Source organism: Aotus nancymaae, unplaced genomic scaffold (genome assembly GCF_030222135.1).
Source record: "Aotus nancymaae isolate 86718 unplaced genomic scaffold, 86718_ANA_hifiasm-v0.15.2.pri h1tg000051l, whole genome shotgun sequence".
Lineage (NCBI taxonomy): Eukaryota > Metazoa > Chordata > Mammalia > Primates > Aotidae > Aotus > Aotus nancymaae.
In genome coordinates this window covers 9,234,723-9,259,037 of record NW_026988465.1, presented here as the reverse complement: position 1 = coordinate 9,259,037, position 24,315 = coordinate 9,234,723, and the positions used below count along the sequence as shown (strand labels likewise).

The 24,315-nt window shown below is 42.0% G+C and overlaps 1 protein-coding gene across 5 annotated transcripts in view; it reads right to left on the bottom strand.

Moving 5' to 3' along the window:
• Positions 1-768: 768 nt before the first annotated feature.
• Positions 769-24,315, bottom strand: part of EDN1 (endothelin 1) — a 103,488-nt gene continuing 79,941 nt past the window's right edge. For 4 of the 5 annotated variants that reach the window (XM_064362985.1, XM_064362988.1, XM_064362986.1 and 1 more), the window contains 5 exons: positions 7,881-7,945; positions 6,086-6,254; positions 4,032-4,187; positions 3,724-3,867; positions 769-1,995 (listed from right to left, as the gene is read on the bottom strand). In XM_064362985.1, coding sequence (XP_064219055.1) covers positions 1,890-1,995; positions 3,724-3,867; positions 4,032-4,187; positions 6,086-6,254; positions 7,881-7,945 — 640 coding nt within the window. In that variant the 3' untranslated portion in view covers positions 769-1,889. Of the gene's footprint in view, positions 1,996-3,723; positions 3,868-4,031; positions 4,188-6,085; positions 6,255-7,880; positions 8,425-24,315 lie in introns of all 5 variants that reach the window. The other variant, XM_064362989.1, reaches the window with a different exon arrangement.

The window sequence follows — 24,315 nt, the reverse complement described above, 5'->3', positions numbered from 1 at the left end:
AATTCCTTCAGACACTGTCAGAGAAGGGCAATGAAGATTCTCGAGTGCTGATCAAGCTCTTGGAGAGCTCAGTTAGTGGTGACCAATTGCAACACTGTGCTCTCCAGTGAGCTGGCAAGGCCAGCCAAGGCAAAGTGAAGAGGAAATGGTGCTTTGTGGCAGATGACCTAGAATCAGTACCTGGTTTCTCTACCTCCATGGGCAGATGGCCAGATGGCCAGTCCTAGGCTATCACGAAGAAACAATGGTAGTCAGTGTTCTTTAATAAACAAAATCCTTAATGTGAGAAAATAAAAAGCCATTGGAAGCCTCTACTTGCTCTGAGCAGGCCATTTTCTAAAAGCAACTCTGGTGTGTAACTTTGTATAACTAGGTATGTTTTGGGGGGTTGTCTTACCATTACTTCCTTCAATCCATTAATATGGAGAAAGCATCTCTCACCATACCATCAGCTTAAGCTGTTGAATCCTGCCTGAGCCAAGTTAATGGATGAAGTCCCTGGAGGATTTTCAGGTGAAAGGGAAGCAGGAGGCTGCTACCCAAGAGAAGACAGAGGTGTTAAAGCTGCTTTTGTGTTTTGTGTTTTTACCTCAATGCAATATAAAATCAACATTTAAGATACAGATGAAATTCTTTTTATAATTAGCTTAGACTGTAATATCCTTCCAACGGTCACTTTTCTACAAAACCATCTTAACCATTTGCCTTTATAATTCTTAATCACTTTGGCCCACTCCTTAGAAATTTCAGTTAACGATTCAAAATCAGTACAGTAAGGAAAAAAAATATTTATTTTCTAAAGTCATTACCTTGACAGGCAAAACAAAGCATGTTCTCAATTTCATTTAGAAATACATATTTTAAAAATACATAGACCAATATGGCCTGCCCAAACAGATATTTAACATGGTAAATATAAGGAATAAATTGTTTGAATATAAATATCTATAAAAAAATAAGTACATCAAAATTCAATCCAACCTCTTTCATTAGCCGGTTATATAAAGGAAAATAATTTTACTGCTTTAAAGCATAACCAACCCTTACTTTTCAATATATTTCATAGCCAACCCTATACCATTGTGTCTCCGAAAATCAAGGACAGGGAATCTCCTGATTTAATGATCTTTTTTTATCTTATGGATCAGAGCTAGTAGATTACTAGGAAAATATTATATCTACTGCTGACACATTAGACCAGACTTCTCTGCGGCTAGAATTTAGTATGGGGGATGGGGAAGGGGGCAGCAGGAGAAGAGTTTGGGGAGGTAATAATTAAATGTGGGAAATACTTCTGCCAGAGTGCAATATAGGTGAGGTAGACTCATATTCGTGAAACATATCCTGATTTATGGTAGTAACAGTTTCATTCAGTTTTGCATTTTACGAATTTAAACAAAAGTCTTTTTTTTTTTTTACTTGCATGTTTGCCTTTTGAGTATGTTCTCAATTTGTGCATTCCTTAGAAAATCTTTGCGTGGACTTTGGAGTTTCTCCCTGAAATGTGCCAGGCGCCTGAGTCAGACACAAACACTCCCTTAGGACCTTCGTCAGAAACTCCACCCTTCTGTGGAATCTCCTTCCTCTCTCTGGAGGATGCCACCTGAATTCGAATGTCACTGTGCGTTTCTGCTTTCTGAGAGGTCCATTGTTATCCCCACATGAAAGGAGAGACCAAAGCAGTTACCACCGATGGAAGCCAATGAAGACAGTTTGGGGGAACTCCTTAACCTTTCTTGGAATGTTTTGGACGAGGACGCTGGTCCTTTGCCAGTCAGGAACAAGCAGAGAGGATGCTCCTGCTCTGATCCCGGCCAGGGTGGAGAGTGCAGAATCGGCCACAGGGCTCTCCGTGGAGACTATGGCTTCAGACAGGCCTCGAAGGTCTGTCACCAATGTGCTCGGTTGTGGGTTACGCTGTGCTCCCTGGAGGGCTTGGTTTTCAGCTTGGGATCATGAAAAGATTGTTTGACCTTGTTGCTGATGGTCTCTGACCTAATAAAGCAAGATAAGAAAAAACAAATGTTAGTTTAAAAAATCACCCCTTGGCAAAAGAAACATCTAAAATTAGAATCTGGCACAAACAAAATCTAAATCTGGTTGTGAACTTTCACCACCCACTGCAACTCTTTGATGAAACCTCAAGTGGTATCTATTACCATAGTATAAATAAAGCCTGCCCCTATGCTTAGAATGGGAGAGAGGGGTCATATGGTCAAGTCTAAGGGGAGCTGAGCAGTAAATACAATAATACAATTTTTTTTTTGAGATGGAGTCTTGCCGTGTCGCCAGGCTGGAGTGCAATGGCACAATCTCAGCTCACTGCAACCTCTGCCTCCCGGGTTCAAGCGATTCTCCTGCCTCAGCCTCCAGAGTAGCTGGAACTATAGGTGCACAACACCACACTCAGCTAATTTTTCAGTAAATACAATGTTTAAATAACCTAGAGGTGTTCTGGTTTCTTCTGTAGCCTCAGCCCAACCTTCACCACTATGTGACCTTGCATTGAAGAACTCAGCATAGGTTTTGAATAGTTACAGGCATCTTAATGAATTGACAGTTACTTAGTTGAAAAGAGAGAAAAAGAAAACAAGCATACAGTAGGCCCAGAGCAAATACTTTATGGCAATTATTTTAAAAAAGTATTTTTTTGCGGGCCTAATGTTTTCTTTTTACAGGAGAAATACAGAGGGAAGAACTATAATGTTGATTTAATAGTTGGCATAATACAAACTCATAAAAATATTCCAGGTTAGTTCAGAAACTCATCTTGTGGGAAGCATTACTGGCCTGGAACCATAAATATGGAAACTCTCATGGCAGGGGTGAAGGAACTGATGGCTGAGGCTGCCCCACAAATCAGCAATAAACAACTCAGAAGTAGTTCATGACTGCCTGGCCTGAGCTCAGAACACTTTAATCATAGGACTTCTTGCCACTGGATTTCTAGGAAAAGTTTTCTTAGACCATGATAGAGAAATGCAGAACATGTGATAGATGGGAGAGTAGGTTTCCTCCTTCAAGCTTGTGAATTCCAAAACGTTTAGGATTTGGAAAGGTTATCACCAAAGAGCAGCTCAGAGCAACTCTGTGATGTTGCCTAATCCAGATCCCTTCTCTGTCCCAGCGCATGACTGACCAGGAAAAGAGAGAGCTTTTTGGAATGATATTGGCTCTGCACCAGAATACATTTCCCTATTAAAAAAAAAATCATAAACCTGAGAAACAGCATGTTCTAAATTCTACCAAGCCTATCTAATGACTTTATTTTTCCCTCGGCCATCTGAATAACTGCTACTTTTTGAAGAACTTGATTATCCATGACATTTTGATTCTTTTTCTAAATGTCCTCTCCCCAAAATGATTCTTGATTTCTCAGGGAAAGTGGTAAACATGTTGACTCAGAGAGGTAAAGGCTGTATATGACCGAATGACAAAGGCATCTCTGGATATATTTTGGTTGGGAAATCTACCTGTAGATAAAATGGTACGTGCTAAAAGTAGAGAGGGCATCAGTTTGCATTCCAGAGCTTCACGAAAATATTTAGGAGGAATTCTTTTGCTGTTTTTAATCTTTAGAATGCATAGATCTCCTCCGTTACTGTTCTCTACGTGTTTCCCCTGCCCAGGTAAGAAGGGCTGGAGGAACAGGCCACTGCTGTCACTGACCGGGGCTGGCTGTTCTTGTGAACCTCTTCCCAATTTTACTTCCTTCCCTCTTACCTGGTTTGTCTTAGGTGTTCATCTGAATTTCTTCTGATTCTTCTTCCTCTCACTAACTGCTGATGAACACACTTTTTCCCAAGCTTGGAACAGTCTTTTTCTTTCTTATGGGTATTCCAGGCTATCTCCATACTGTCTAGGGCCCTGTTAAAATACACAAGGAAAAACATTTCAGCAATATTATCTTCGGATTTACCTTGACTTTCAATGTCTCTGTTACTCTCCCTGAAACAGGAAGACAGCATCATGATAGGAAGGAGGTCAGGAGGCCGTTAAACTGATTGAAAAGCAAAGGTGTTTCTGCTCACCTGAGTTCTTTTCCTGCTTGGCAAAAATTCCAGCACTTCTTGTCTTTTTGGCTTGCACATTGGCATCTATTCTTGTGGGCTGCTGCCTTTGTGAGAAGTAAATTCTCCAAGGCTCGCTTGGCCCTAGGGCTTCCGAGTCCATATGGAGCAACGTGCCTATTATCCAAAGAGAGGAAGAAAAGATATTAGCATAATTAATAGTCTTTAAAATGACACAAGGGCACACCCATTCCACTGGGTACACAAGGAGCTCATCATACAGCACTTGGGAGTGTCATTTCAGAGGGTAAAGTGTAACAACAGTCAGGAACACCTGCACATCAATGGCTGTGACTGTATGTATCTAAGCAGGAAAAAACAAGTTTTTTTTTTTTTAATTGTACTTTAGGTTCTGGGGTACATGTGCAGATCATGCAGGATTGTTGCATAGGTACACACATGGCAATGTGGTTTGCTGCCTCCATCCCCCTGTCACCTACATCTGGCATTTCTCCCCATGTTATCCCTCCCCGACCTCCCCACCGCCCCCAGTGGAATTCCATTTCAATTCTTCACAAAGTTCAGTTTCTTCTTGACACAAGCAACATTGTTTATTTTTTGTCAAAAATTAGGACATCTCTGCTTGGCAACTGCTTTATTTTTTCTTGCTTTTCTAATGGTCTATTTAATTAACAACCATTTGTGGGTACACAGTGGGAAGATACTTCAATGCAAAACCATGACTCACAGGATTTTTTTTTTTTTTTTTTTTTTTTTTTTTGAGACAAAGTCTCGTTCTGTCGCCCAGGCTGGAATACAGTGGCGAGATCTCGGCTCACTGTAACCTCTGCCTCCTGGGTTCAAGCAATTCTCCTGCCTCAGCCTCCTGAGCAGTTGGGACTACAGGTGTGCCCCATCACACCCAGCTAATTGTTTTTGTATTTTTAGTAGAGACGGGGTTTCACCATATTGGCCAGGCTGGTCTTGAACTCCTGACCTCATGATCCACCCGCCTCGGCCTCCCAAAGTCCTGGGATTACAGGCATGAGCCACCATACCCGGCCAACTCACAGGATTTTTGAAACCTATTTTCAATTCAAACCATGTAGGATAATGCGAAAAGTGCCCCCGCTCCATGAGGGGAGGAGGAGATACATGTTCACACATTTCTCCTGCCATTGGGTGATATCTTATGGTTGTGGAAGGACTCATTGCCAGAGGGCTCTTCAATAATTTCCAATGCATCCATTTTGATTTTCATCTAAGAAATAAAATCCTCGCTTTGGAAGTATCCCCTTAGTAATTATTAGGCTCCTTGTGGTTTGTGGTTTTGTTTGATAGCATTTGGATTTTGGTCCTCCTTCACCATATGGGACACTGCACGCACAGTAAATGTGTGCTTGTTTCTGACTGCTTCTGATAGGTTATGAACTAGCGTCCAGGGCAGAGGGGAAACACTACTTTTCTCCTCTGTAGGTGAAAGAGAAGCCTATGGACAGCATCTCTATTTCTGTTCTGAAATGGGCATGTCTAAAGAGAAAATATCGTGGCAAAGGAAAGCCAAGCTCCAGTTCTATCTCTGCTACAAACTCTTTCCTGCACAAATGACTGCAATATTTTGAGCCTAGGTGTTTGTATAAGTAAAATTAAGAGATTCTCACCCTCTATATAATCCCTTCTGCCTCTCAGTCTCCACCTTCCCATGAGAAGGACAGGTTGCACTAACCCACATCTGACCTCGGCCATTCCCTAACCCTAAACCCCCTCAGATGCCACCGTGACAGTGTCCCCTAGAGGCTCCCCTCACTGAAAGTTCCTCATTTGAAATGTGCAGCAGCCTCATGCTTGTCCTCAGCTCCTTCTGTCTATCCCATCACTAGTAGCCTGAGCTACGGGGCCCCAGAAGACCCTCCGCTTGGTTGCTAAAAACCAAGCCGTTGTTATTTTCAGGAATAGAGGGAAACTATGACAAAAGGCTACCTTCAGAGTCCCTAGAAAAGAGACTCTAAAACCGGGCTTCTGGTGAAGCTGGAGCTAATGAATGACTAGGGTTACGATGCCCTCTAGAGACTTACTCGGGAGTGTTGACCCAGATGATGTCCAGGTGGCAAAAGTAGACACACTCCTTATCCATCAGGGACGAGCAGGAGCAGCGCTTGGACCGGCGGAGCCGCAAGGGTGGACTGGGAGTGGGTTTTCCCCCGCTGTTCTCACCCACCGTGCTGAGCTCAGCGCCCAAGACCGCTGGGGAGAGAAAGAGCAGGTCAGTGGGGGATGTCTCCTCAGAGGCCCAGAGACATGCTGGATCACAGTAGGGTCAGAGCCAGCAGAGCAGATAAAAGCAGATGAAGCACACAGCCTGCCTGCCATCAGCAAGAAACAGAAAAAAAGGGCTCTTTATTTTTTCCCTCCTTAACATGACTTCACCTTTTGCCTCCCCCTCGTCCTCTTGGCTTATCCACCTTCAGGGAGATTATACAAATGCAGAGGAGACAAATGCCTGAAAAGGGACTTCCCCCACCCCTCTTGAAGCAGGCTCAGGGAAATGCTTTGGAATGCTGCCTGTTGAAAATCTGGTTGGCTTCTGCAAGGAACTTGGTGGGACAGCACAATCCACTGTGGCTTAACGTTGACACATGATGAAAGACAAGAAATCACACTGTTATTCCTAGCTTTGGGACCACTTCCCCATTCAGGATGACCCTCTCTTTAGAGGGTACCCTCCCACTGCACACCCTGTGTAGGGCACAGAGTACCCCAGATAATATATACCTTTCGACATTAGGTGGGGGAAATGATTGGAGAGAGAAATTAACTATACAATATTCATTTCAGGAGGGTAACTCCATAGAAACCCGTGACCTAAGGTGGAGCTGGGAAGCAGGTCAGGGGACCTAGGGAAGGCTGCATGGATTTTGAATTCCGAATCCCTGGGCATCGGGCTCATGTGGGATCCGCTGCCTCCCCCTTCCCCACTACTGCCTTGCCTCTTCCTCCTGACAATTTAGCCATGCAGCTTATCTGCCCAATTTTGTACATTTCAAATGATCAGACACATTCCAGGATTTTCATTCCCTTGACATCCTTTCTCTTTAGTTGGGGTCATGAGAAGACAAAAAAAGTGCACTGACCCCAAAAACAGGGGGACCCGGGCAGATGCACATGCACTGCCTAAATCCTTAAGCAGCCAAGAATTATCCTAGCTCCCCTCCCAGGACAGGTGAATAAAACTGAAAAGAGAGCTCACACTGTGTTGGATGCCAAAAACCTGCCAAAAGAAACCTAAAGTCAATAATGACAAATTTTAAAGAAAACATCTGCTTCACCCAGAAACTGCCTGCGGGGGCAGTGGGGGGAAGTCAACAGACTTTTGTTCTGCAGGTGATTTTACTGCACATATACTGCTTGAATGACTGACTTGGATAAAATTCCTTGGCTTCAAGCTGGAATGCTTAAATATTTTACACGTTAACACACTATTAAAACAGTGTTTAAGATTTAAGTTCCTATATGTCCTGTGTACTTGTATAAACACATATATTGCAAACATACATTTGACTAAATTGTATCTTGCCCATACTCTTATTATTTAAAAGCCAAGGAAACACACAATGCAATAATAATAACAAAACAATAAGTTATTTTAATACCATGTTATAGTCAATTGTATCTAATTGTATCCAATAGAGGAGTCTTAACATTTTTCACTAGAAAACTTAAGTAGCTTTGAGCCATAATTCTCAGACACTTGCTCTCGAAGCTGCAGTCATAAAAAGAACGGGGAAAAACAGGAGTAAGAAAAGCACGAAGGTGGATAAGAGCACATTAACTTGTAATTCCGAGACGGTACAAGTCAGCGAGGGTGCCTACCTGTTTCTGGAGCTCCTTGGAAAGCCACCAACAGCAGAAAGAAAATCATGGGCAAATAATCCATTCTGGAAAAAAAAAAAGGGATCGAAAACCTCCCGTGCAAACTGAACCCAAAGGAAAACGAAGAAAAACAGCTTCAGGTCCCTCACAGCGCTGCGGGTTGCTCAGATCTCAAAGCGATCCTTCAGCCCCAGCGCCCTTTAACGGGGAGAGAAGGCAGCGCCTGGCAGGAGAGAAGGCAGCGAGCGGAGCGTCTGCGGGCGCACGCGGCGGCGGCGATCCCGGACTGCAGGAGGCGCAGGACCCGCTCGCCTGGCGCAGATGCAGAGGCGCGTCTGACTTGGACAGCTCTCCGCCGGCTTTTATATTGAACCCCTATTCGAGTGGGGGTAAACAGCTCCAACTTTATTCCAGCCTCAGACAATGTTATTGTGTTATTAGTCACCAACAGGCAACGTGCAGCCGGAGATAAGGTCAGGCCCGAAAGGAAATCACTGCTAACTTCAGAGGCAGACGCCCGCCGTCTGACAATTCGGGGGCAGGGCTAAGAAAAAGAAAATACCCATTAGAGACCTTTGCGAAACCTGCCCGTGCAGTGCTGGAGTCTGCTTCCCCTTTGCAAGCTGCCAGCCCCGGAGTTCAAGAATCAGGAGAGGGGACTCCAGAAAAAAAGTCATACCATTGGTATGAAAAGTATGAGCCACAGTTTAAATAGATTGTATTGTTGTGAGCCGGGGAATTTTTTTTTAATTGTTGTTCGCTTCATTTTCCTTTTATGTCTCTCCGATTCTAGTCTCGGTCAAACAAGGGACTGCCCTCCCTCGTCACTCCCCCCGCTCCTGGGGGTCAGACTATTTTGGCAGATCAACGTACTTTTTTTTATTTGCTAAAGTTCTTTGCCTCTATGGGAGAAAGATCCGTGAGGGACTGGCAAGAAAGGGAAGCTTTAAAAAAAATTAGAGCTCGTTTAGGCGCATACCCAATCCTTTCCCTATCACTGATCAGAAGCCCGCATAAATTCTTTTGTGTAACCACACTTCCCCTGCGGAGGAGGCTGTTCAACTGATTGAAACGCAAAGGTGTTTTTCATACAGGAATTTAAATCGTCAGCTTGGTCCGTGCCACCAATCTTAAGACATGGCGGGAGAAGAACACCAGGGGGAGATGAAGAGCTGCAGGGGTTGATGTTTTACTTGGCCAAAAAGGAAAAGCCTTCCAAATGACAAGAAAACGCAACCTGCCTCGGGGGCCCGATGAAGGTCAAGGAATAGGTGCCTAACAGAGGAAGGAGGAATGCGCTTCAGATTACTCCATTTGCTCCCCGCACAAGCAGGGACATCTTTTCTGGGACTTTTTTTTTTTTTTTTTTTCGCGGGGATTGGGGGTGCTCTTCATTTAGGGCAAAAAAAAAATGTTTTTATATAAGGTTAAGTGAATATTCGAGGAGGGTGATGTTGAGAAAGAAGAAATGCCATTTGAACAAGGAATCAGATGATACCTCACCTTTAGTAATGTGATTACATTTTCTAAACAATTTCCTGTCTATTTTACTTAGAAATACCCCCTCTGAAGTGCCACACGGGGCAGTTACTGTACAGGTGACAACATGCCTTAATAAAGTAAGCAAAACGTACATGGGACACACTGGATTTTTCCACTAGTCCCATTTTTCAGGTGAGACAACTGAGCACCCTGAATTTTTGTTTGTTCTCCACCAAAGTGCCCAAGATGGCCCAGTAAGACCTATGGGATAAATCTAGAGTCTCTTTCTAGGAGACGACATCAAATACACACTGTGTCCATCTCCTCTTTTTTGTTTTACTCCAGTTTTTCTGGGGATGGAGGGTGGAATTCAAGCGTGGATGAATTTCCAAGGCTAGCACAATACACATACTGGGAAACCTTTTCTCCCTCTTCCTTCTAAAATCAAAAGGACGATTTTTGTCCCAACAGCAAAGCCGTGGGTTTGGACAGCTCAGACCCCCAGATCTCCCTGGAAGTCACAGTTGGGGGATAGGGACCGTGGCAGTGACAGGTCCATAGTGACATGTGTCCCCTAAAAGAGCCACTGAGGCAAGAGTTGGAGATGGGAGAGAGAAGCAAGAACTCTCCCTCCCACACCCACACCCACACCCAGAGATGCCTCCACTCTATCCCTAAGGCTTCTCCCTGGGCCTCTGGCCTCGTGGTGCACTTACCTCAGCCTAGCCCCAGGGCCTAGCCACAGCTCCCCGAGGACAGGTGGCACCTAGCAGGAAGCCAGTGCTACCGTCTGTGCCAGGCAGGGGTGCCCTGACCTCCCTCCGGCAACAGACCTTGGGAGAGGAGAGGACAGCTGATGTCGCATTCAAAGGATCCAAGCGGTGCCCCCTACCACCTCCCGCGGAATAAAGGTGGCCTAGGAAATGTGTTGGCAGGGATTCCCCCCAACTTTTTTTCTTCTTAACCTTTTGGCAACTTTGACCAAACACTGGCAACAGTCAGGACCAACTTGTCCTCAAGGCCCCTACCCAGAAACCACCGCCCTCGTCCTCCCCCATATTCTCAGGTCCAGCCTCAGTCTCCCAGCCCAGTACATGCCACCCCACCTTGCTGAGGCTGCCCCTGCAGGTTCCAGCAGCATCCAGCCTTCAGGGGGAGAAGTGGAGCAAAATGAAACTGCCCACGCGCCTCCAACAGCGCTCCTGCCCCGTCTGTGTCATCCAGTGAATATGAATTGGAAACACAAAACATGGCCAGCCATCCGCCCACACCTGGGCCTTCTCGAGCTCAGGGAAAGCAAATAGTAAGGAAGAATGCAGGATTTCAGACCTGGAAGGGCCCCACCGTGCCAATATAATGTTGCCCCTGTCTCTTTGTATCCTGACTTTCGTGTGCCTCCATGCGTGTGTGTGTGTGTGTGTCTGTTATTTCCATGTCTCTCTGTGTGTGTTTGATAGTGTGTCTGATAAAGTGTGTATGTATTTCCATGTCTTTTTCTGTGTGTGTGTCTGTGTGTGATAGAGCGTGTATTTCCATGTCTCTTTTTCTGTGTGTGTGTAATAGTGCATATGTATTTCCATGTCTCTTTCTCTCTGTATGTGTGTGTGTGTGTGAGATAGAGTGTATGTATGTATTTCCAAGTCTCTTTCTTTATGTGTCAGGGGCAAGGGGTGGCATCTGCCTTCTCTGTCCATCTCTCCCTCTGGCAGCAGCCCCCTTTTCCTCCTGTAGAGGCTGAGGAAAGCCCAGTTCAAGCCCACAGAAGGCAGCTAGGGCACTGCCAGGCAGCCTCCCAGTAAAACATTTCCCAAAGAATCAAGAAGTGGGGGTAAAGGAGAACCCCAACAAACCAGTTTTACAAGCTAGATACCCCACGCCTCCTCCACTTAAGGCACTGCTAGATGGAGAGTGGGGGAGAAGGAGAGGTTAAAAGAGCGGGACAAAGGAGTGCAATATGGAGGCTGCCGTCATAGCCCCACACCACCCTCCCCTCAGAGGACTGCAGGGGGATGATCCTCTTTTCAGCCACAATCATTCTCAGAGAGAGAAGGGAAGGAAGGAAGAGATGTAAAGAGGAGGATTTTTTTTTTCCCCAATAGAAAGTTTGCTGTGGCTGTACTTGCTTTTTTTAAATTTATTTAATTTTTTTAGAGACGGGGTCTCACTGTCTCCCAGGCTGGAGTGCAGTGGTGCAGTTATAGCTCATTGCAGCCTCAATCTCCTGGGCTCAAGTGGTACTCCTACTTCAGCCTCCCGAGTAGCTGGAACAACAGGTTTAAGCCACCATGCCTAGCTAAGTTTAAAATTTTTTTTTTGTAGAGACAGGGATCTCATTATGTTGCCTAGGCTGGTCTTGAAATCCTGGCCTCAAGCGATCCTCTTATCTTGGCCTCCCACAGTGCTGGGATTACAGGCATGAACCACCACTCCTGGCCTATTCTTGCTTCTGAGGCTACACTTGAATGCTGGAAATTATTTGATAAAGTTACTTTTTATGTATTTCTTCCTGTATCTCTGTATTAATAGATATCTATAAATAAAACATGCTCAGTCCCAAATACAGATACTAAACAGTAGCAAAGTGTACTGTTTTTAGCACTCTCCAGCTTTGCTTTCTCAACTTTTGCGTAATAAAATTTGTTACTTTGCTGAGCCAATACATTCGTTATGAGATGTTGCATTTAGCTCAGCAAAGCTAACAGTCGTTAAGTTGCTTGAAAATCACACAAAGAATGAGGAAGCCTTTTCACAAAGAATGAGGAAGTCTTTTGCCATAGGCAAGGTGAAGATATGCACAGCACTAGGCCAGGTTCAGTCTTGGGTTGGTGACTACTGGACATTTCTACTTTATGTAGCATCTTTGTGAAAAATTGTGTAATATAGTTAATAGGCCTGTGACACATCACACATCACATAAGAGTATTCTCAATTCTCTAACCCAGCATTTCCCAAGGCTCAGTCATCATTAAACGGCTTCACAATTTTTACCATATTTGGGTGCCACCTGTACATTTTTACATAATATTTTCCTTTTAACTGACTTGTTTATTTTACATGAAAATTTTAAAGATTTTATATCATTACTATGGTAAGCAATAATCTACATGAAATCATGGTTGGTATGGCTAAAAAAATCTACATGAAATCATAGTTTAACACATGCTAAACATTTAATTATACATTCATTAAGCTATTAAAAATAAAAATGTTCATACATGTATTTTATATACTAACACAGGCACGCTCACCACCCTTGGGGAACATGCCCACCACTGCTCCGTCAACTGCAATATCTTATACCTTCTTCACTGAGAGTTAAGCCCTGTTTCAAGTCCTGTCTCTGACCTTTACTTTCAAGATAACTTTCAGATATTTCACACAAGGCAAGGCGCTGTGGCTCATGCCTGCGATCCCAGCACTTTGGGAGGCCGAGGCAGGCAGATCACGAGGTCAGGAGATAGAGACCATCCTGGCTAACATGGTGAAAACCTGTTTAAAAAAATTTTTTTAATTAGCTGGGCATGGTGGTGCATGCCTGTAATTCCAGCTACTCAGGAGGCTGAGGCAGGAGAATTGCTTGAACCCAGGAGGTGGAGGTTGCAGTGAGCCAAGATCTCACCACTGTACTCCAGCCTGGTGACAAAGTGAGATTCTGTCTCAAAAAAAAAAAATTCCATACAAAAACTCTCCTAAAGATGCATCTCAACAAAAAGATGTTCTGGCATCCCGAATCTAGAAAAACAAAGGGTTTACATCCCGAAAACTTTTTAGGATACCTTCCTCTTGGATTACTGCTTCAGTGTCGCAGCAGTTACCTTTTCTCTCACTTCCCACCCTCTCTTTAAGTCTCCTCTCTGAGTGCCACTGACACACATCCACGCACACATCTGAACTGATAAAGCAGACTGAGAAAATAATGATATGATTATGTATTAGTAGTTAATGATTAATAATTATATTAGAATATTATTGTTTCTTAATAATTATTATTAACATTAGAATCCTATTTCACACATCTCAGAAAAATGTGACAGCCAGTGGTTGCCTCCTCGTCTTTTAAATGTTCATTCTATGTCAGAATGACATCTGAAACTAAAGGGACTCTTGATGCAGGGAAAGAAGACCACTCGAGGGTGAGGGGAGTGGAGCCAAGTCACTTCATTAAGTCTAATTTGTGGAGTCATTCTAAACAAGCTTTCCTTGTGTCTGAATGGGGTGGCAAAAGGAGCTAATTCTGGAGGGCAGGTTTCATGGAAATATGGCAGCCACCTACATGGTTTCTTTCTTTCCTATTTTCCTTCTTTCCATCCTTCCTTCCTCCCTTCCCTTCCCTTCCTTCCTCTCCTTCCTCTTTTCCCTTCCCTTCCTTTGTCTCCTTGCCTTTCCTTTCTTTCTCTCCTTTCTCCCTTCCTTTCCTTCCCTTCCTTCTCTTCCTTTCCTTCCTTCCTTCCCTCCCTTCACTTCCTCTTCCCCTTCCTTCCCTTCCCTCCGTCTTTCCTTCCTTCCTTCCCTCCTTCCTTCCCCCTTCCCTTCCCTCCATCTTTCCTTCCTTCCTTCCCTCCTTCCTTCCCTCCTTCTTTCCCTCCCTTCCCTTCCCCTTCCCCTTCTCCTTCCCTCCCTTCCCTCCCTCCATCCATCTTTCTTTCTTTCTTTCTTTTTATTTTCTTTCTTTTCTTTTCTTCTCTTTTCTCCTCCTCCTCTCTCTCTCTTTCTCTCTCTCTCTCTCTCTCTCTCAAGTTTCCACTCTGTCACCCAGGCTGGAGTGCAATCACAGCTCACTGCAGCCTTGACCTCCTGGGCTCAAGCAGTTCTCCCACCTCAGCCTCTTATGTAGCTGGGAATATTATGCATTTCTTTTTTTGTTTTTTAGAAGTTTCTTTGGTACATCAAATATAGTGGCAAAAAATTATCTTCAACCATTCTCAATTTTTGTGTAAGAAAAGGTCTTGGTGTCCTACTAAAATTCAGAGAACTATCCTAAAATAATAGTGAGAAATTGATTCATTTGAAATTCATTTTCATGTAAGAAATTTGGACTCAGAAAACTTCCTTTACTCCATTTCTCGAATGTGATGTGCATCCATGTTTATCGAGCCACCACTAGGTGTCAAAAGGAATTTTAGATACATTGTGTGTCCCAATGTAAAGACAGCATGGCTTTTATATTCACAAGTCAATAGACTGATGCAGGATTAATAGACACCCCTGGAGTTTTAAAGCGATATTAGCGGGAAAAAAGATAACAACGATTGGGATGAGGAAGCTGAGGCTCCTACAAGGCAGCTATGATGACACCAGGTACAACGCACCTTGAGAAAAAGGCTGAATGGAGGTTTTAAAGGGTAGTAGGAAAGATTTTCAAAAGTAAGAGGGTTTATGAGTTTTAGCAAAGGATAGAACATGGATAAGAAGGGCCAGAGAATTTTAACAGGATGTTTTGGCTACTGGATTTGCAGTTGCAGTGAGAACACAGGTGGCTGATGATGATGATGAGACAGAGTATGCAGACAACGTGTGTGGTCAATACTTCCAGTATCTCTGTAATGTGTCAGAAGACTGCGAGAAGTCTGTATAGTTGTCACATATGATTCTCAAGTCCTAAGGATGAGTGTCCAGGTACTAAAAGGAGAGGAAGATGCTAAAACTGGCCACAGTTCCCCGAGGAACCCCTTCCTGTACGTAAGCTCCAGTGACTTTGACGGGTTATGGTGTGGACTATGCCGCCATTAAAAGGTTCGGATTTTTATTTTTATTAGAAAATACTGCATGAGTTCAAATCTCCTCCTCCGCATTTTGCAAACCCCCCCTTTTGGACTCGGATATTTATAGAAAGAAAAATTCCCTACAGCATTTTATAAAAGTTCTCTGGCTTTCAACACTTCTCATCTCTTCTTTCCAGGAGAATAGATTGAATAAATGGATAATTTGTTATTATTTGTACCTGCTGCCTCGTTACAGATCATTCAAACTTCCCCCTCAAACTCTAATTTACTAAAAGTAAACTTCTCTTCAGATAATCATGTTTTCCCAAACATGAGTATGCTGGGAAAATGGAAAGAGTATATTTCACTGGTTGTCTTCATAGGAAAAAAGTTCGATGACTTTTTAAATGGACATTTGGATTTATTTGCAAATTCAAATTTAATTCCACATGCTCCAAAATATATTTCACACCAAGGATTTTGTTTGATTTGGCTTTTGTACTTTTTCCATTTGTTCTTTTGATGGAAAAAAAAGTTTGGGATAGTTACAAGAATAATTTTCCTGGAAATTCATGTTTTAATTTTTTTTTTTTCTGTGAAGGTTAAAAACTCCTACATACATTGTGTTAATATTATTTAGCATTTATTAATTACTGGTATTTCCCTAAGTATAGATTTTATCAAGGGCAGTCAAAAGGGCATTGAAAGATGTTTCTTTCCTACATGTGACTTGCAAGAGCAAATAATGAAGAGTGATGACATTGTGTGTCAATCTTTGCTGTAGCCAGTACTCCAAATTATGACTTTATTATGTTGATTCATTTTAGAGACATATGGGAAAGAGAAAAATGAGATAAAATGAAGAAATATACAGTGTGTGTGCTTATGGCTCAAGAGAAGGCCATTGCGACACTTTAAGGGAAGCAGTAATGAAGACTTACTTTTAAAGAAGAAGAAGGAAGAGGAGGAGAGGAAGAGAAAGAAGGAGGAAGAGAGAGAGGATCGGGCCTGGAGCCCTGTCCCCATACTCAACCTCCCTCCTTCCTGGAGTGTGAGAGAAGCAATGAAGCATGATTTAAACAATCTCAAAGCTGCTAATGTTAGCTGCTAATGTTAGTGTAAAGCCCATAATCTTGCTACAAAGTGGAAGGGATCTCATGAACTGCAAAGTAGCTTGTTTAAGCTATTTTTTTCCAAACTGTTTCAAGATTAGCTGGGGAGGGCTAACACTTTCTAGATAAAGCATTTGCACAGCCTTGTTTCTTTCTGACTGTTCTTTCTCCCCCCCACATCCATTCTATTTTTGTACATTATCTGGAAGAAACTATCTTTTTGGACTAATGACCAGGTCTCTGTACCAATCGCTTCATTTTTCCCAATTCTCTCCCATACTCCTCCCCTTTCAAGGGATATTCTACCACTTTGTTATGACTTGGATCCAACAAAATGAGACAAAGAGCACCTGTTTCCAACATGCATAGAAACTCAACCAAATGCCCACCTCTCCTCTTTGACTGGTTAGCAATTTTTCCCATATGTGTACATCTACATATTGATTTTTTTCTGCTCTCAAAGGATGACCAGAAAACATCAAGGACATCCTAATTCTAATTATACTTTTTAGTTTTTTTGATCTAATCTATAATCACCTTATTTCTTTAAATTGAAAATGATATGATATCAGTTCAAAACCCTAGATACAAAATGAAAGAAATTATCAATAAGTAATAAGTTCTCAGTGATTTCTCAAGGGCTTTGTTCCCTTCTAGGGAACACAGAATCTGAAAACGGCAACCACCTTTGGAAAAGCCACCATCCACTAACGTCGAAGTGGGAGCAAAAATAACATATTGGAAAAGGAGAACATAACTACGAAAGTGACCAGTCTTTAATTTAGCCAGAACTCCAAATTATGAGAATACTCACTGCTTAGGAAAGTGAAACTATTAATAATGACATGGTCCAAACACAGATCATCCAACTCAACAGAAGCTAACATCTACTTATTAAACACCTACTTGGAGATTAACTCCTCACTCAGATAGTCAAGGTACTTAATCTCTCTCTGCCTTTTCCCATTACAAAATGAGAAAATACCATGGGCCACTTATCTCAAGATGCCTAAAGGAAAGTGTTTAGTCGAGGCTGTATGTCAAATGATGGAGACTGTTGTATGAATTGGAAAAAGACTTACTCTTTAGCTAATAAGAGATACAAAGAGCTACACAAAGTTCTTTTCAAATCAAGAATTCAGAAGAAAAGGAAAGAGCAAGGCATCATCGAATGCAGAACATAAGAAAACAATGCAAAGGACGGAGGAAGAAGTGTTTGATATAAGCTCTATTACTAAATGTTGACAGGGGAAAAACAATATCAAAATCCAATTTATGGCAGAGATGCTAATTTGAAGAGTCAAAAAGTTGAAACATAAGAGACATTGTACAGAGAGGTCTGAAAGAGGAAGAATCAGGCAGTCCGAATGTAGATAGGGTTTTGAGGCTGAGCACACGAGCTCTTCCTATTTCCAGCTGAAAGTGCCAGACTTGAGTTACGAAGTAGGCAGTGGAGAAAATGTAATTTGTAAATATCTTTTAAAAAAGTGATCTGAGAAAAAAAGAAGTTTTACTTTAATTTCCTCTCATTCTTTATCAGGGACTACATTTTGTTTGTTTGAGATGGAGGCTTGCTCTGTTACCCAGGCTAGAATGCAGTGATGCAATCTTGGCTCAGTGCAACCTCTGCCTCCCAGGTTCAAGTGATTCGCCTGCCTTAGCCTCCCAAGTAGCTGGGATTACAGGTTCAGGCCACCATGCCTGGTTAATTTTTGTGTTTTTAGTGGAGACAGGGTTTTGCCATGTTGGCCAGTATGGTTCAAACTTCTGATCTCAGGTGATCCACCCGCCTCAGCCTCCCAAAGTGCTGGGATTACAGTTTGTGAGCCACTGACCCCAGCCAGGGACTGCACTTCTTACAGAAATTTTCTTTTGGGTTGTAGAGATGAAGTAAAGCACTAAAGATTGTATAGAGATAAAGCAACACACTAAAATGTCTTAAGTAGGAAGGTAGAGAATGAAGAATGTTGATTTTCTAACTTATGAAAATGTGTTAGGAGAAAATAGTCAAATATTATTAAGTAAAATAGTGCATATAAAAGCTTATTGTGGGATATAAAGTTATTAATAACAAAAGAATATGCTACTAATAAATCTGAGTTACTACAGAATATGCAGGAAGAAATTTTCTTTCCAGGCCTTATGTTTTTATAGTATTAAAAGTGACATCAATACGGAAAAAAACAGGTTCCTGCTGCTCACCTTCATTGAAAATATAGCTTTGAAAGGCCCCTTATTGTTCACCCATTTACCACAGCTTAGTATTTTTGCAATCTTCAGCTCACTCTAGAAACTAGGTTTTCCTTTCTCTTATTTTGTCAGAGCCAGTTTTTCACAGATAAATTAAAGCCATGTTTACATCTGTACTTGATTATATTCTCCTCCTTACATTATTTAGGTAGGTTTATTTAAAAAGCAACTCTAATAAAACCTCTCCCTGTAGTTACACAGATCTCTAGTTATCTTTTTTCTTCTCCATCAAAATTGTTTTTGATTGGATTGCTTACAGTGATACTTTTGGTTTCAATTTGTAGCTTCCCATTCCTCTTGAACACGTTCCCTTTCAACAATCTCTGAAAGTTTCTACCTAATTTTTACTGTATATTTCACAGTCTACTTTCTGGTGATCTCTGGTATCTGTTTGCCTTCATGCTAGATTTTCCCTTTTGGACTGTTGAAAGGAATGATAAGCCACAGTTTCATTTAAGGTTCTGATCATTTTCATTTCACCAGATTTTTTTTTTTTTTTTTTTTCCTATTCAGCTCAAATTTTCCTATCTGCATCTTTCTGAGAAATGAATGTGCAGGGAGGCACAGGCCCTTGAAGAACAAGAGCATGCAAAATGGTTGATAAAAAGAGAGCTGTCCTCAGACACCCTGACTTAGCAAAATTTATCCTAAGCCAACCCTACCCTGATTGCTCTCTGACCTCTGACCCCATCCTGCCAGCTTCCCATGTGTGTCAGAGCTAGCTTGAGCTCCTGTCTTGGCTTGGAGTTTCCTTTATCCTCCATCTCAACACTTCATCTTCTGGCTCCCAGCTCATCTCCCCTGCAGATCCAGCCCTTACACCAGCTGCCTAGCATGGAGTTTTCTGGTTAGCTTTAGGAGTGGCTAAATCTCCTATCCTTCACATCTCTTTACCAGGGTCCTTGTGTTGAAGACATACCTCCCCTCTCTGCCTCTGCTACCTGTATGTTGTGGGAAAAAGAACTATGGACTTAAAATCAAATAGGATTTACAATGGTGAATAAAAAAATACTAAATTCCTATTTCCTTAGATCTTTAAGGTAGTGGGAGAGACAGCCAAACAAGTAAACAGAGAAATAAATATAAATTGACAAGTTATGCTCAGGGCTATCCAAGCAGGTTTTATAACTATGATGATTTTATGATAACTAAATTGGGAGATTCCAGCTGCATGCACTGCCAGAGAAAGTTGGAGGAGGGAGGATGAAAAACATGAATTCAGAAGGAAGGTAGGGAAGGTAGTATTCTTTCAAAAATAAGCCAAGTGTTAAACTTCATAAAGGACTCGAGTATTCAAGCTGGCTTTTTTTTTTTTCCAACAAGAGTCTCACTCTGTCACCCAGGCTGGAGTGCAGTGGCACGATCTCAGCTCACTGCAGCCTCTGCCTCCAGGGTTCAAGCTATTCTCCTGCCTCAGCCTCCTGAGTAGCTGGAATTACAGGCACCCACCACCACGCCCAGCTAATTTTTATATTTTTAGTAGAGACGGGGTTTCGCCATGTTGACCAGGCTGGTCAGGTCTGGAACTCCTGACCTCAAGTGATCTGCCCACCTCAGCCTCCCAAAATGCTGGAATTACAGGTATGAGCCACCATGCCCGGCCTGAACTGGCTTTTGCAAGAGATTTTTAAATGTAGGATTTGAACAAATGGGAAATATACGGTATGTGTGGTATATGTGAAAATGACATATATGGCTCAGACTAAGAAGAAAGAGTGGCCAGACATTAGGGATTAAAGACCCTCAAGGACCCCACTCTGTCTTAGCAGTGTTATTGTAAGGACAAAAACCAATAGTATCTTCTGAAGCAGACGCCACTCAATAAAAGGAAAGGAAATGATTTTGGCCAGCTAGTGGCTTGAGGAAGGCAGAGATCTCTGAGAACTGATGAGGTTTGCTGAATTTTAACCTGGGAAGAATATTCAACATGCTTAGCATAAGGGTTCCCAACAAACTTTCTAAAGGTTCACTATACCAATGAATATTTGCAGGATAATTGGGGTTTTCCGCTTCTCCTCCTAGATACTTTCTAGCTAATTCTTAGTAAAGAGAAAAGAAGAACTGTACTTTAAAGCAAGTGATTTTCTTACTCATTATATGTTCCAGTAAATGATTTCTTAAAGAAGAAATTAAATGTACAACCAGCATTCTAAGAAGGGGATGATCTGATTTTTAATTCATAACCAAGTCCCACTCCCTCATCCTTCATCAATCCAGATTATCGAGTCCAAAAATAAAAATAAAACCCACAGGCTTGTCCTACAAATGTTGCCTTCATCCCAGTGGAGTTGTGGAGCCATGGAGAGAAAACAAGATCCAAGGTTTCCAGCAAATCTCAGCTCGACCATTCCCCAGATTCCATTTCCTCATCCGGAATGGGCAGGTGGCAATCCAGCTCTGGAGGCCCTTGGTGTCTATCATGACATTGTCTTCCAAGGTCTCCAACCTCTTGTGCTGGTTTAACTCAATCCTCTCTCACAGGATGACTCCTGACATATTGAAATATATAACTCTTCCTCTACTGATTCCTGAAATACTGGGATTTCCCAGAGTTTCACCCTTGGCCCTTTCCTCACCCAGCAGATACCTCCTGAGTAATTCTATCCATTGTTTTCGTCTGCAAGACCTTTAAGAACTGACAACTCCCAAATCTATTTCTTATAAATTATGTAACCTTGGGTGAGCTACTTATCCTTTCTGTTTCCATTTCCTCATGTGTGAAATGTGAAAAGAGTGGATTATTATAATTATGAAATGAGCTCAGATATGTAAAGTGATGTAGAACAGTACCTGGTGCATAGTTGGTGCTCAGCAAATGCTCACCATTGTTTTATCATTGTGACATCCTTGACTCTTGTCTCTTCAGCCCTTCCTTCCCAATCTTATCAATGCTATCTCCTAGTAGCATTGCCACTCATTGGAGTGCCCAAACAACCTCATGATTAGTTTCCAGCCTCAAGTATCATTTTCTCCATAATCCATTCATCACATTGCAAGACAATTAAGTCAGTTAATTTCATAACACACTAGATTTTCCAATAAAATGTCGCCTGTGAAGAGAATTAGACCACCAAGCATAATAATCAGGTGATCCTATGAATGTCTGTTTATAGCAAAGTCCCTGTCCCTCATTTCTTATCCTTCTGAAGAAGCAAAAGTTCAAAAAAAGCAAACAAAAATAATCATATATCTATATTCAAAATGCTAACAGATTTGTATTTTTATAAATGCAAAACTGATTCTATTTCTCCCCCACTTTAAATCCTTGACCCATTACCCACAACCGTCAAAATGAATCTGAACTCTTCAAAATGGCCCTGCCTCCCAGCCAGAGGTATTTGATCAGGGGCCTTGAACTTGTCCAGCTCTGTCTCTGGGAGCTCTATATGTTTTTCCCTCTGCCTGCAGCGAAGCTGTCCCTATGCTTCTGCACTGGCCTTTGAAGATCCAAGGTGAATGTCACCTCCTTGGGGAAGTCTTCCCTAAAGCCCCTCCATATACATATTTATGAAGCATTGTCTGGCTAAGACAAAATATAGGTGCCTCTCCTAAGTCCTCCTGCATAATAACTTGGTACTGATTTCTAGCATAACACTTATTACACCCAATTGTAATCACCAGTTGTTCACCCGCCTCACCTTCCAGACTATAAATTCCTTGGCGTAAAGGAATGTACTTTATTCATCTTTGTTTTCCCAGCTTTTGCACAGTAACTTACTTTTAGAAAATACTCAGTAAAATTTATTTTTAAGTACAAATTGAATCCATAGCCTACGTGGAGTTCCCAGCACAGTGCCTGCACTAACAGTTGAATTGTTCCCTTCTCTTTCTGCTAGTAGAAAATGCCATCTGGATGGAAAGTCCCCCTCCTAGAAATTTCCCTGACACTACCAACAACTTTGTGTAAATAATAAAACTCTTTGTGTGTTAGGATTCTGATTTTTAACTTATGTACAAATACACACCGGCATGCGTGCACACACACCCACACACCCACACCCACACACACACACACACACACACACAGTGCCCCCAAACACACAAACCAAGTCCCTCTCACTCGAAGACTGAGTCTGCAATCTAACCAGCTAATTAAGAAGGGAAACATGGGTGCAAGGCTTCTACCTGTTAAGTGTCCCCTACAACTTTTAAAAATATCATTTGTTTAACTGACCTGAAAGTGTTGGCCCCAGATCTTGTTATGAAGAAAGTGAGAAATTTTACATTTATAAAAAAATGTATAATATCAACATTACATGAAATATATTATAAATATTATATCAGGTGATCAGATATCTAAAAATTGTTATCTTCATGGTCAAGTCCAAAGGTTGGGGAAAAAGTAAATTTTGGTTACAGTAGAGAGAAAATAAACAACTACAGATTTGCTGTGTCAAATGAAAGATGTCTATTTTAATCAGGATTTTATAACAAAAGAAATACGTGTAACCAGGCCAAGTCTCTCCCTTTAAGAATTCATGCCAAGACTCTATCACACCCCTCTCCTGCCCTGAGTGAGAAGTGGCTTCAGAGCCAAAAATGACTCATCAGGACAGTACTTTCTGTCTGTCCATGTGGCATGAGGAAGCATGTCTATGAGAGTAGAGCCCCAAGTGGCCAAATTAGTGTCCTGAGGCCTGACAGCCTATTTATGAGCCAGAGTCTGGGGGACCCCCACGGCTACCACTAGAGGTGCTCTTGGATTAGAAGTGTTTTGAGGTTGCGTGATGTCTTGGTCTATCACTAAACACTGACACCTGGAAGGAAATCCACTAGTCACTTACCTAGTTCATATCATGGGTCTTTGGGGGAAAAATACTAGCAGAAGGAAAAAAGAATTCAAAAGGCTTTCTAGCAGCCAGTGCCCAGTCCTCCCAGCAAAGAACCAGAATTGCCCCTTAAATCCAAGGTAAACAAGAAAACATTCTGAAGAGTGGAGTTAGAAGGCTTGGGCTGAATCCCACATCTCACACTTGCTAGCTATTTGTCGTTGGACAGTTAGCCCCTCTGAGCCTCAGTTTCCACACGGACCAATGAGACATCTGACTGGCTCTGACAAAAATCGAGTGAGACAGATCTGAAAGCACCAGACAGTATATGTCAAAGTAAGTGTGTAGATGATTCTAATTTATTCTGAAAATATTTATGGAGATGCTATTAGAGACCAAGTAGTGGTCTAGATGCTGGCAATACAGACAGTTGTAAACAATATAGTCCCTATTCTCATATTCTAATTGGGGGAGAAACATCATTAAAAATTGAGCTGAGAAAAATAGAAGTTTTTAAAATAAATGTCCACTTTTTCCATCGGGGGGGTATGTTCTTTTACTGAGGACTTCCCACGATATAGTAAATATGCCTCATGTTTTGATTGCATCACAGGGCTCTGCATTAATATTCAACCAATTTACTCTTAGAGTTGATCTCTCTCTATTGCACTCTCTGCCAAAAAGGGAAATAGCATTTTATTACCAAGGTCTTAAGTTGCTAATCGCCTCATGCTTTTCTAAAGTTCACTACTTATCTACATCAAAATAAAATCCATTTGAATCAGTTACATCTCCTACTCAAGTTTTAGCTGCTCTAATAAATTCCATGGGAATTTATTTCCCATGGAAATAAATTCCCAAACTATAAATTACATATTTATAATTCTCTGGGTGAAAGACACTTTGTTTAGTCACAGTGGTAATTCACCAAGTACCTGCTCTGAAGAGAAGGGTTTTTTTTAAATAAGAGTGAAGACCAAGTGAAGGTAACAGATGAAATTTCTTCCAGATGAAGTGGACGCCAGGGACGACATAGGAGTAAGAAAGAATCCACCCTCTGTTTAGCATCCCCAGTCCCACTAGTGTTACTTCTTAACAGAGCCTGCTCTTTCATTGTATG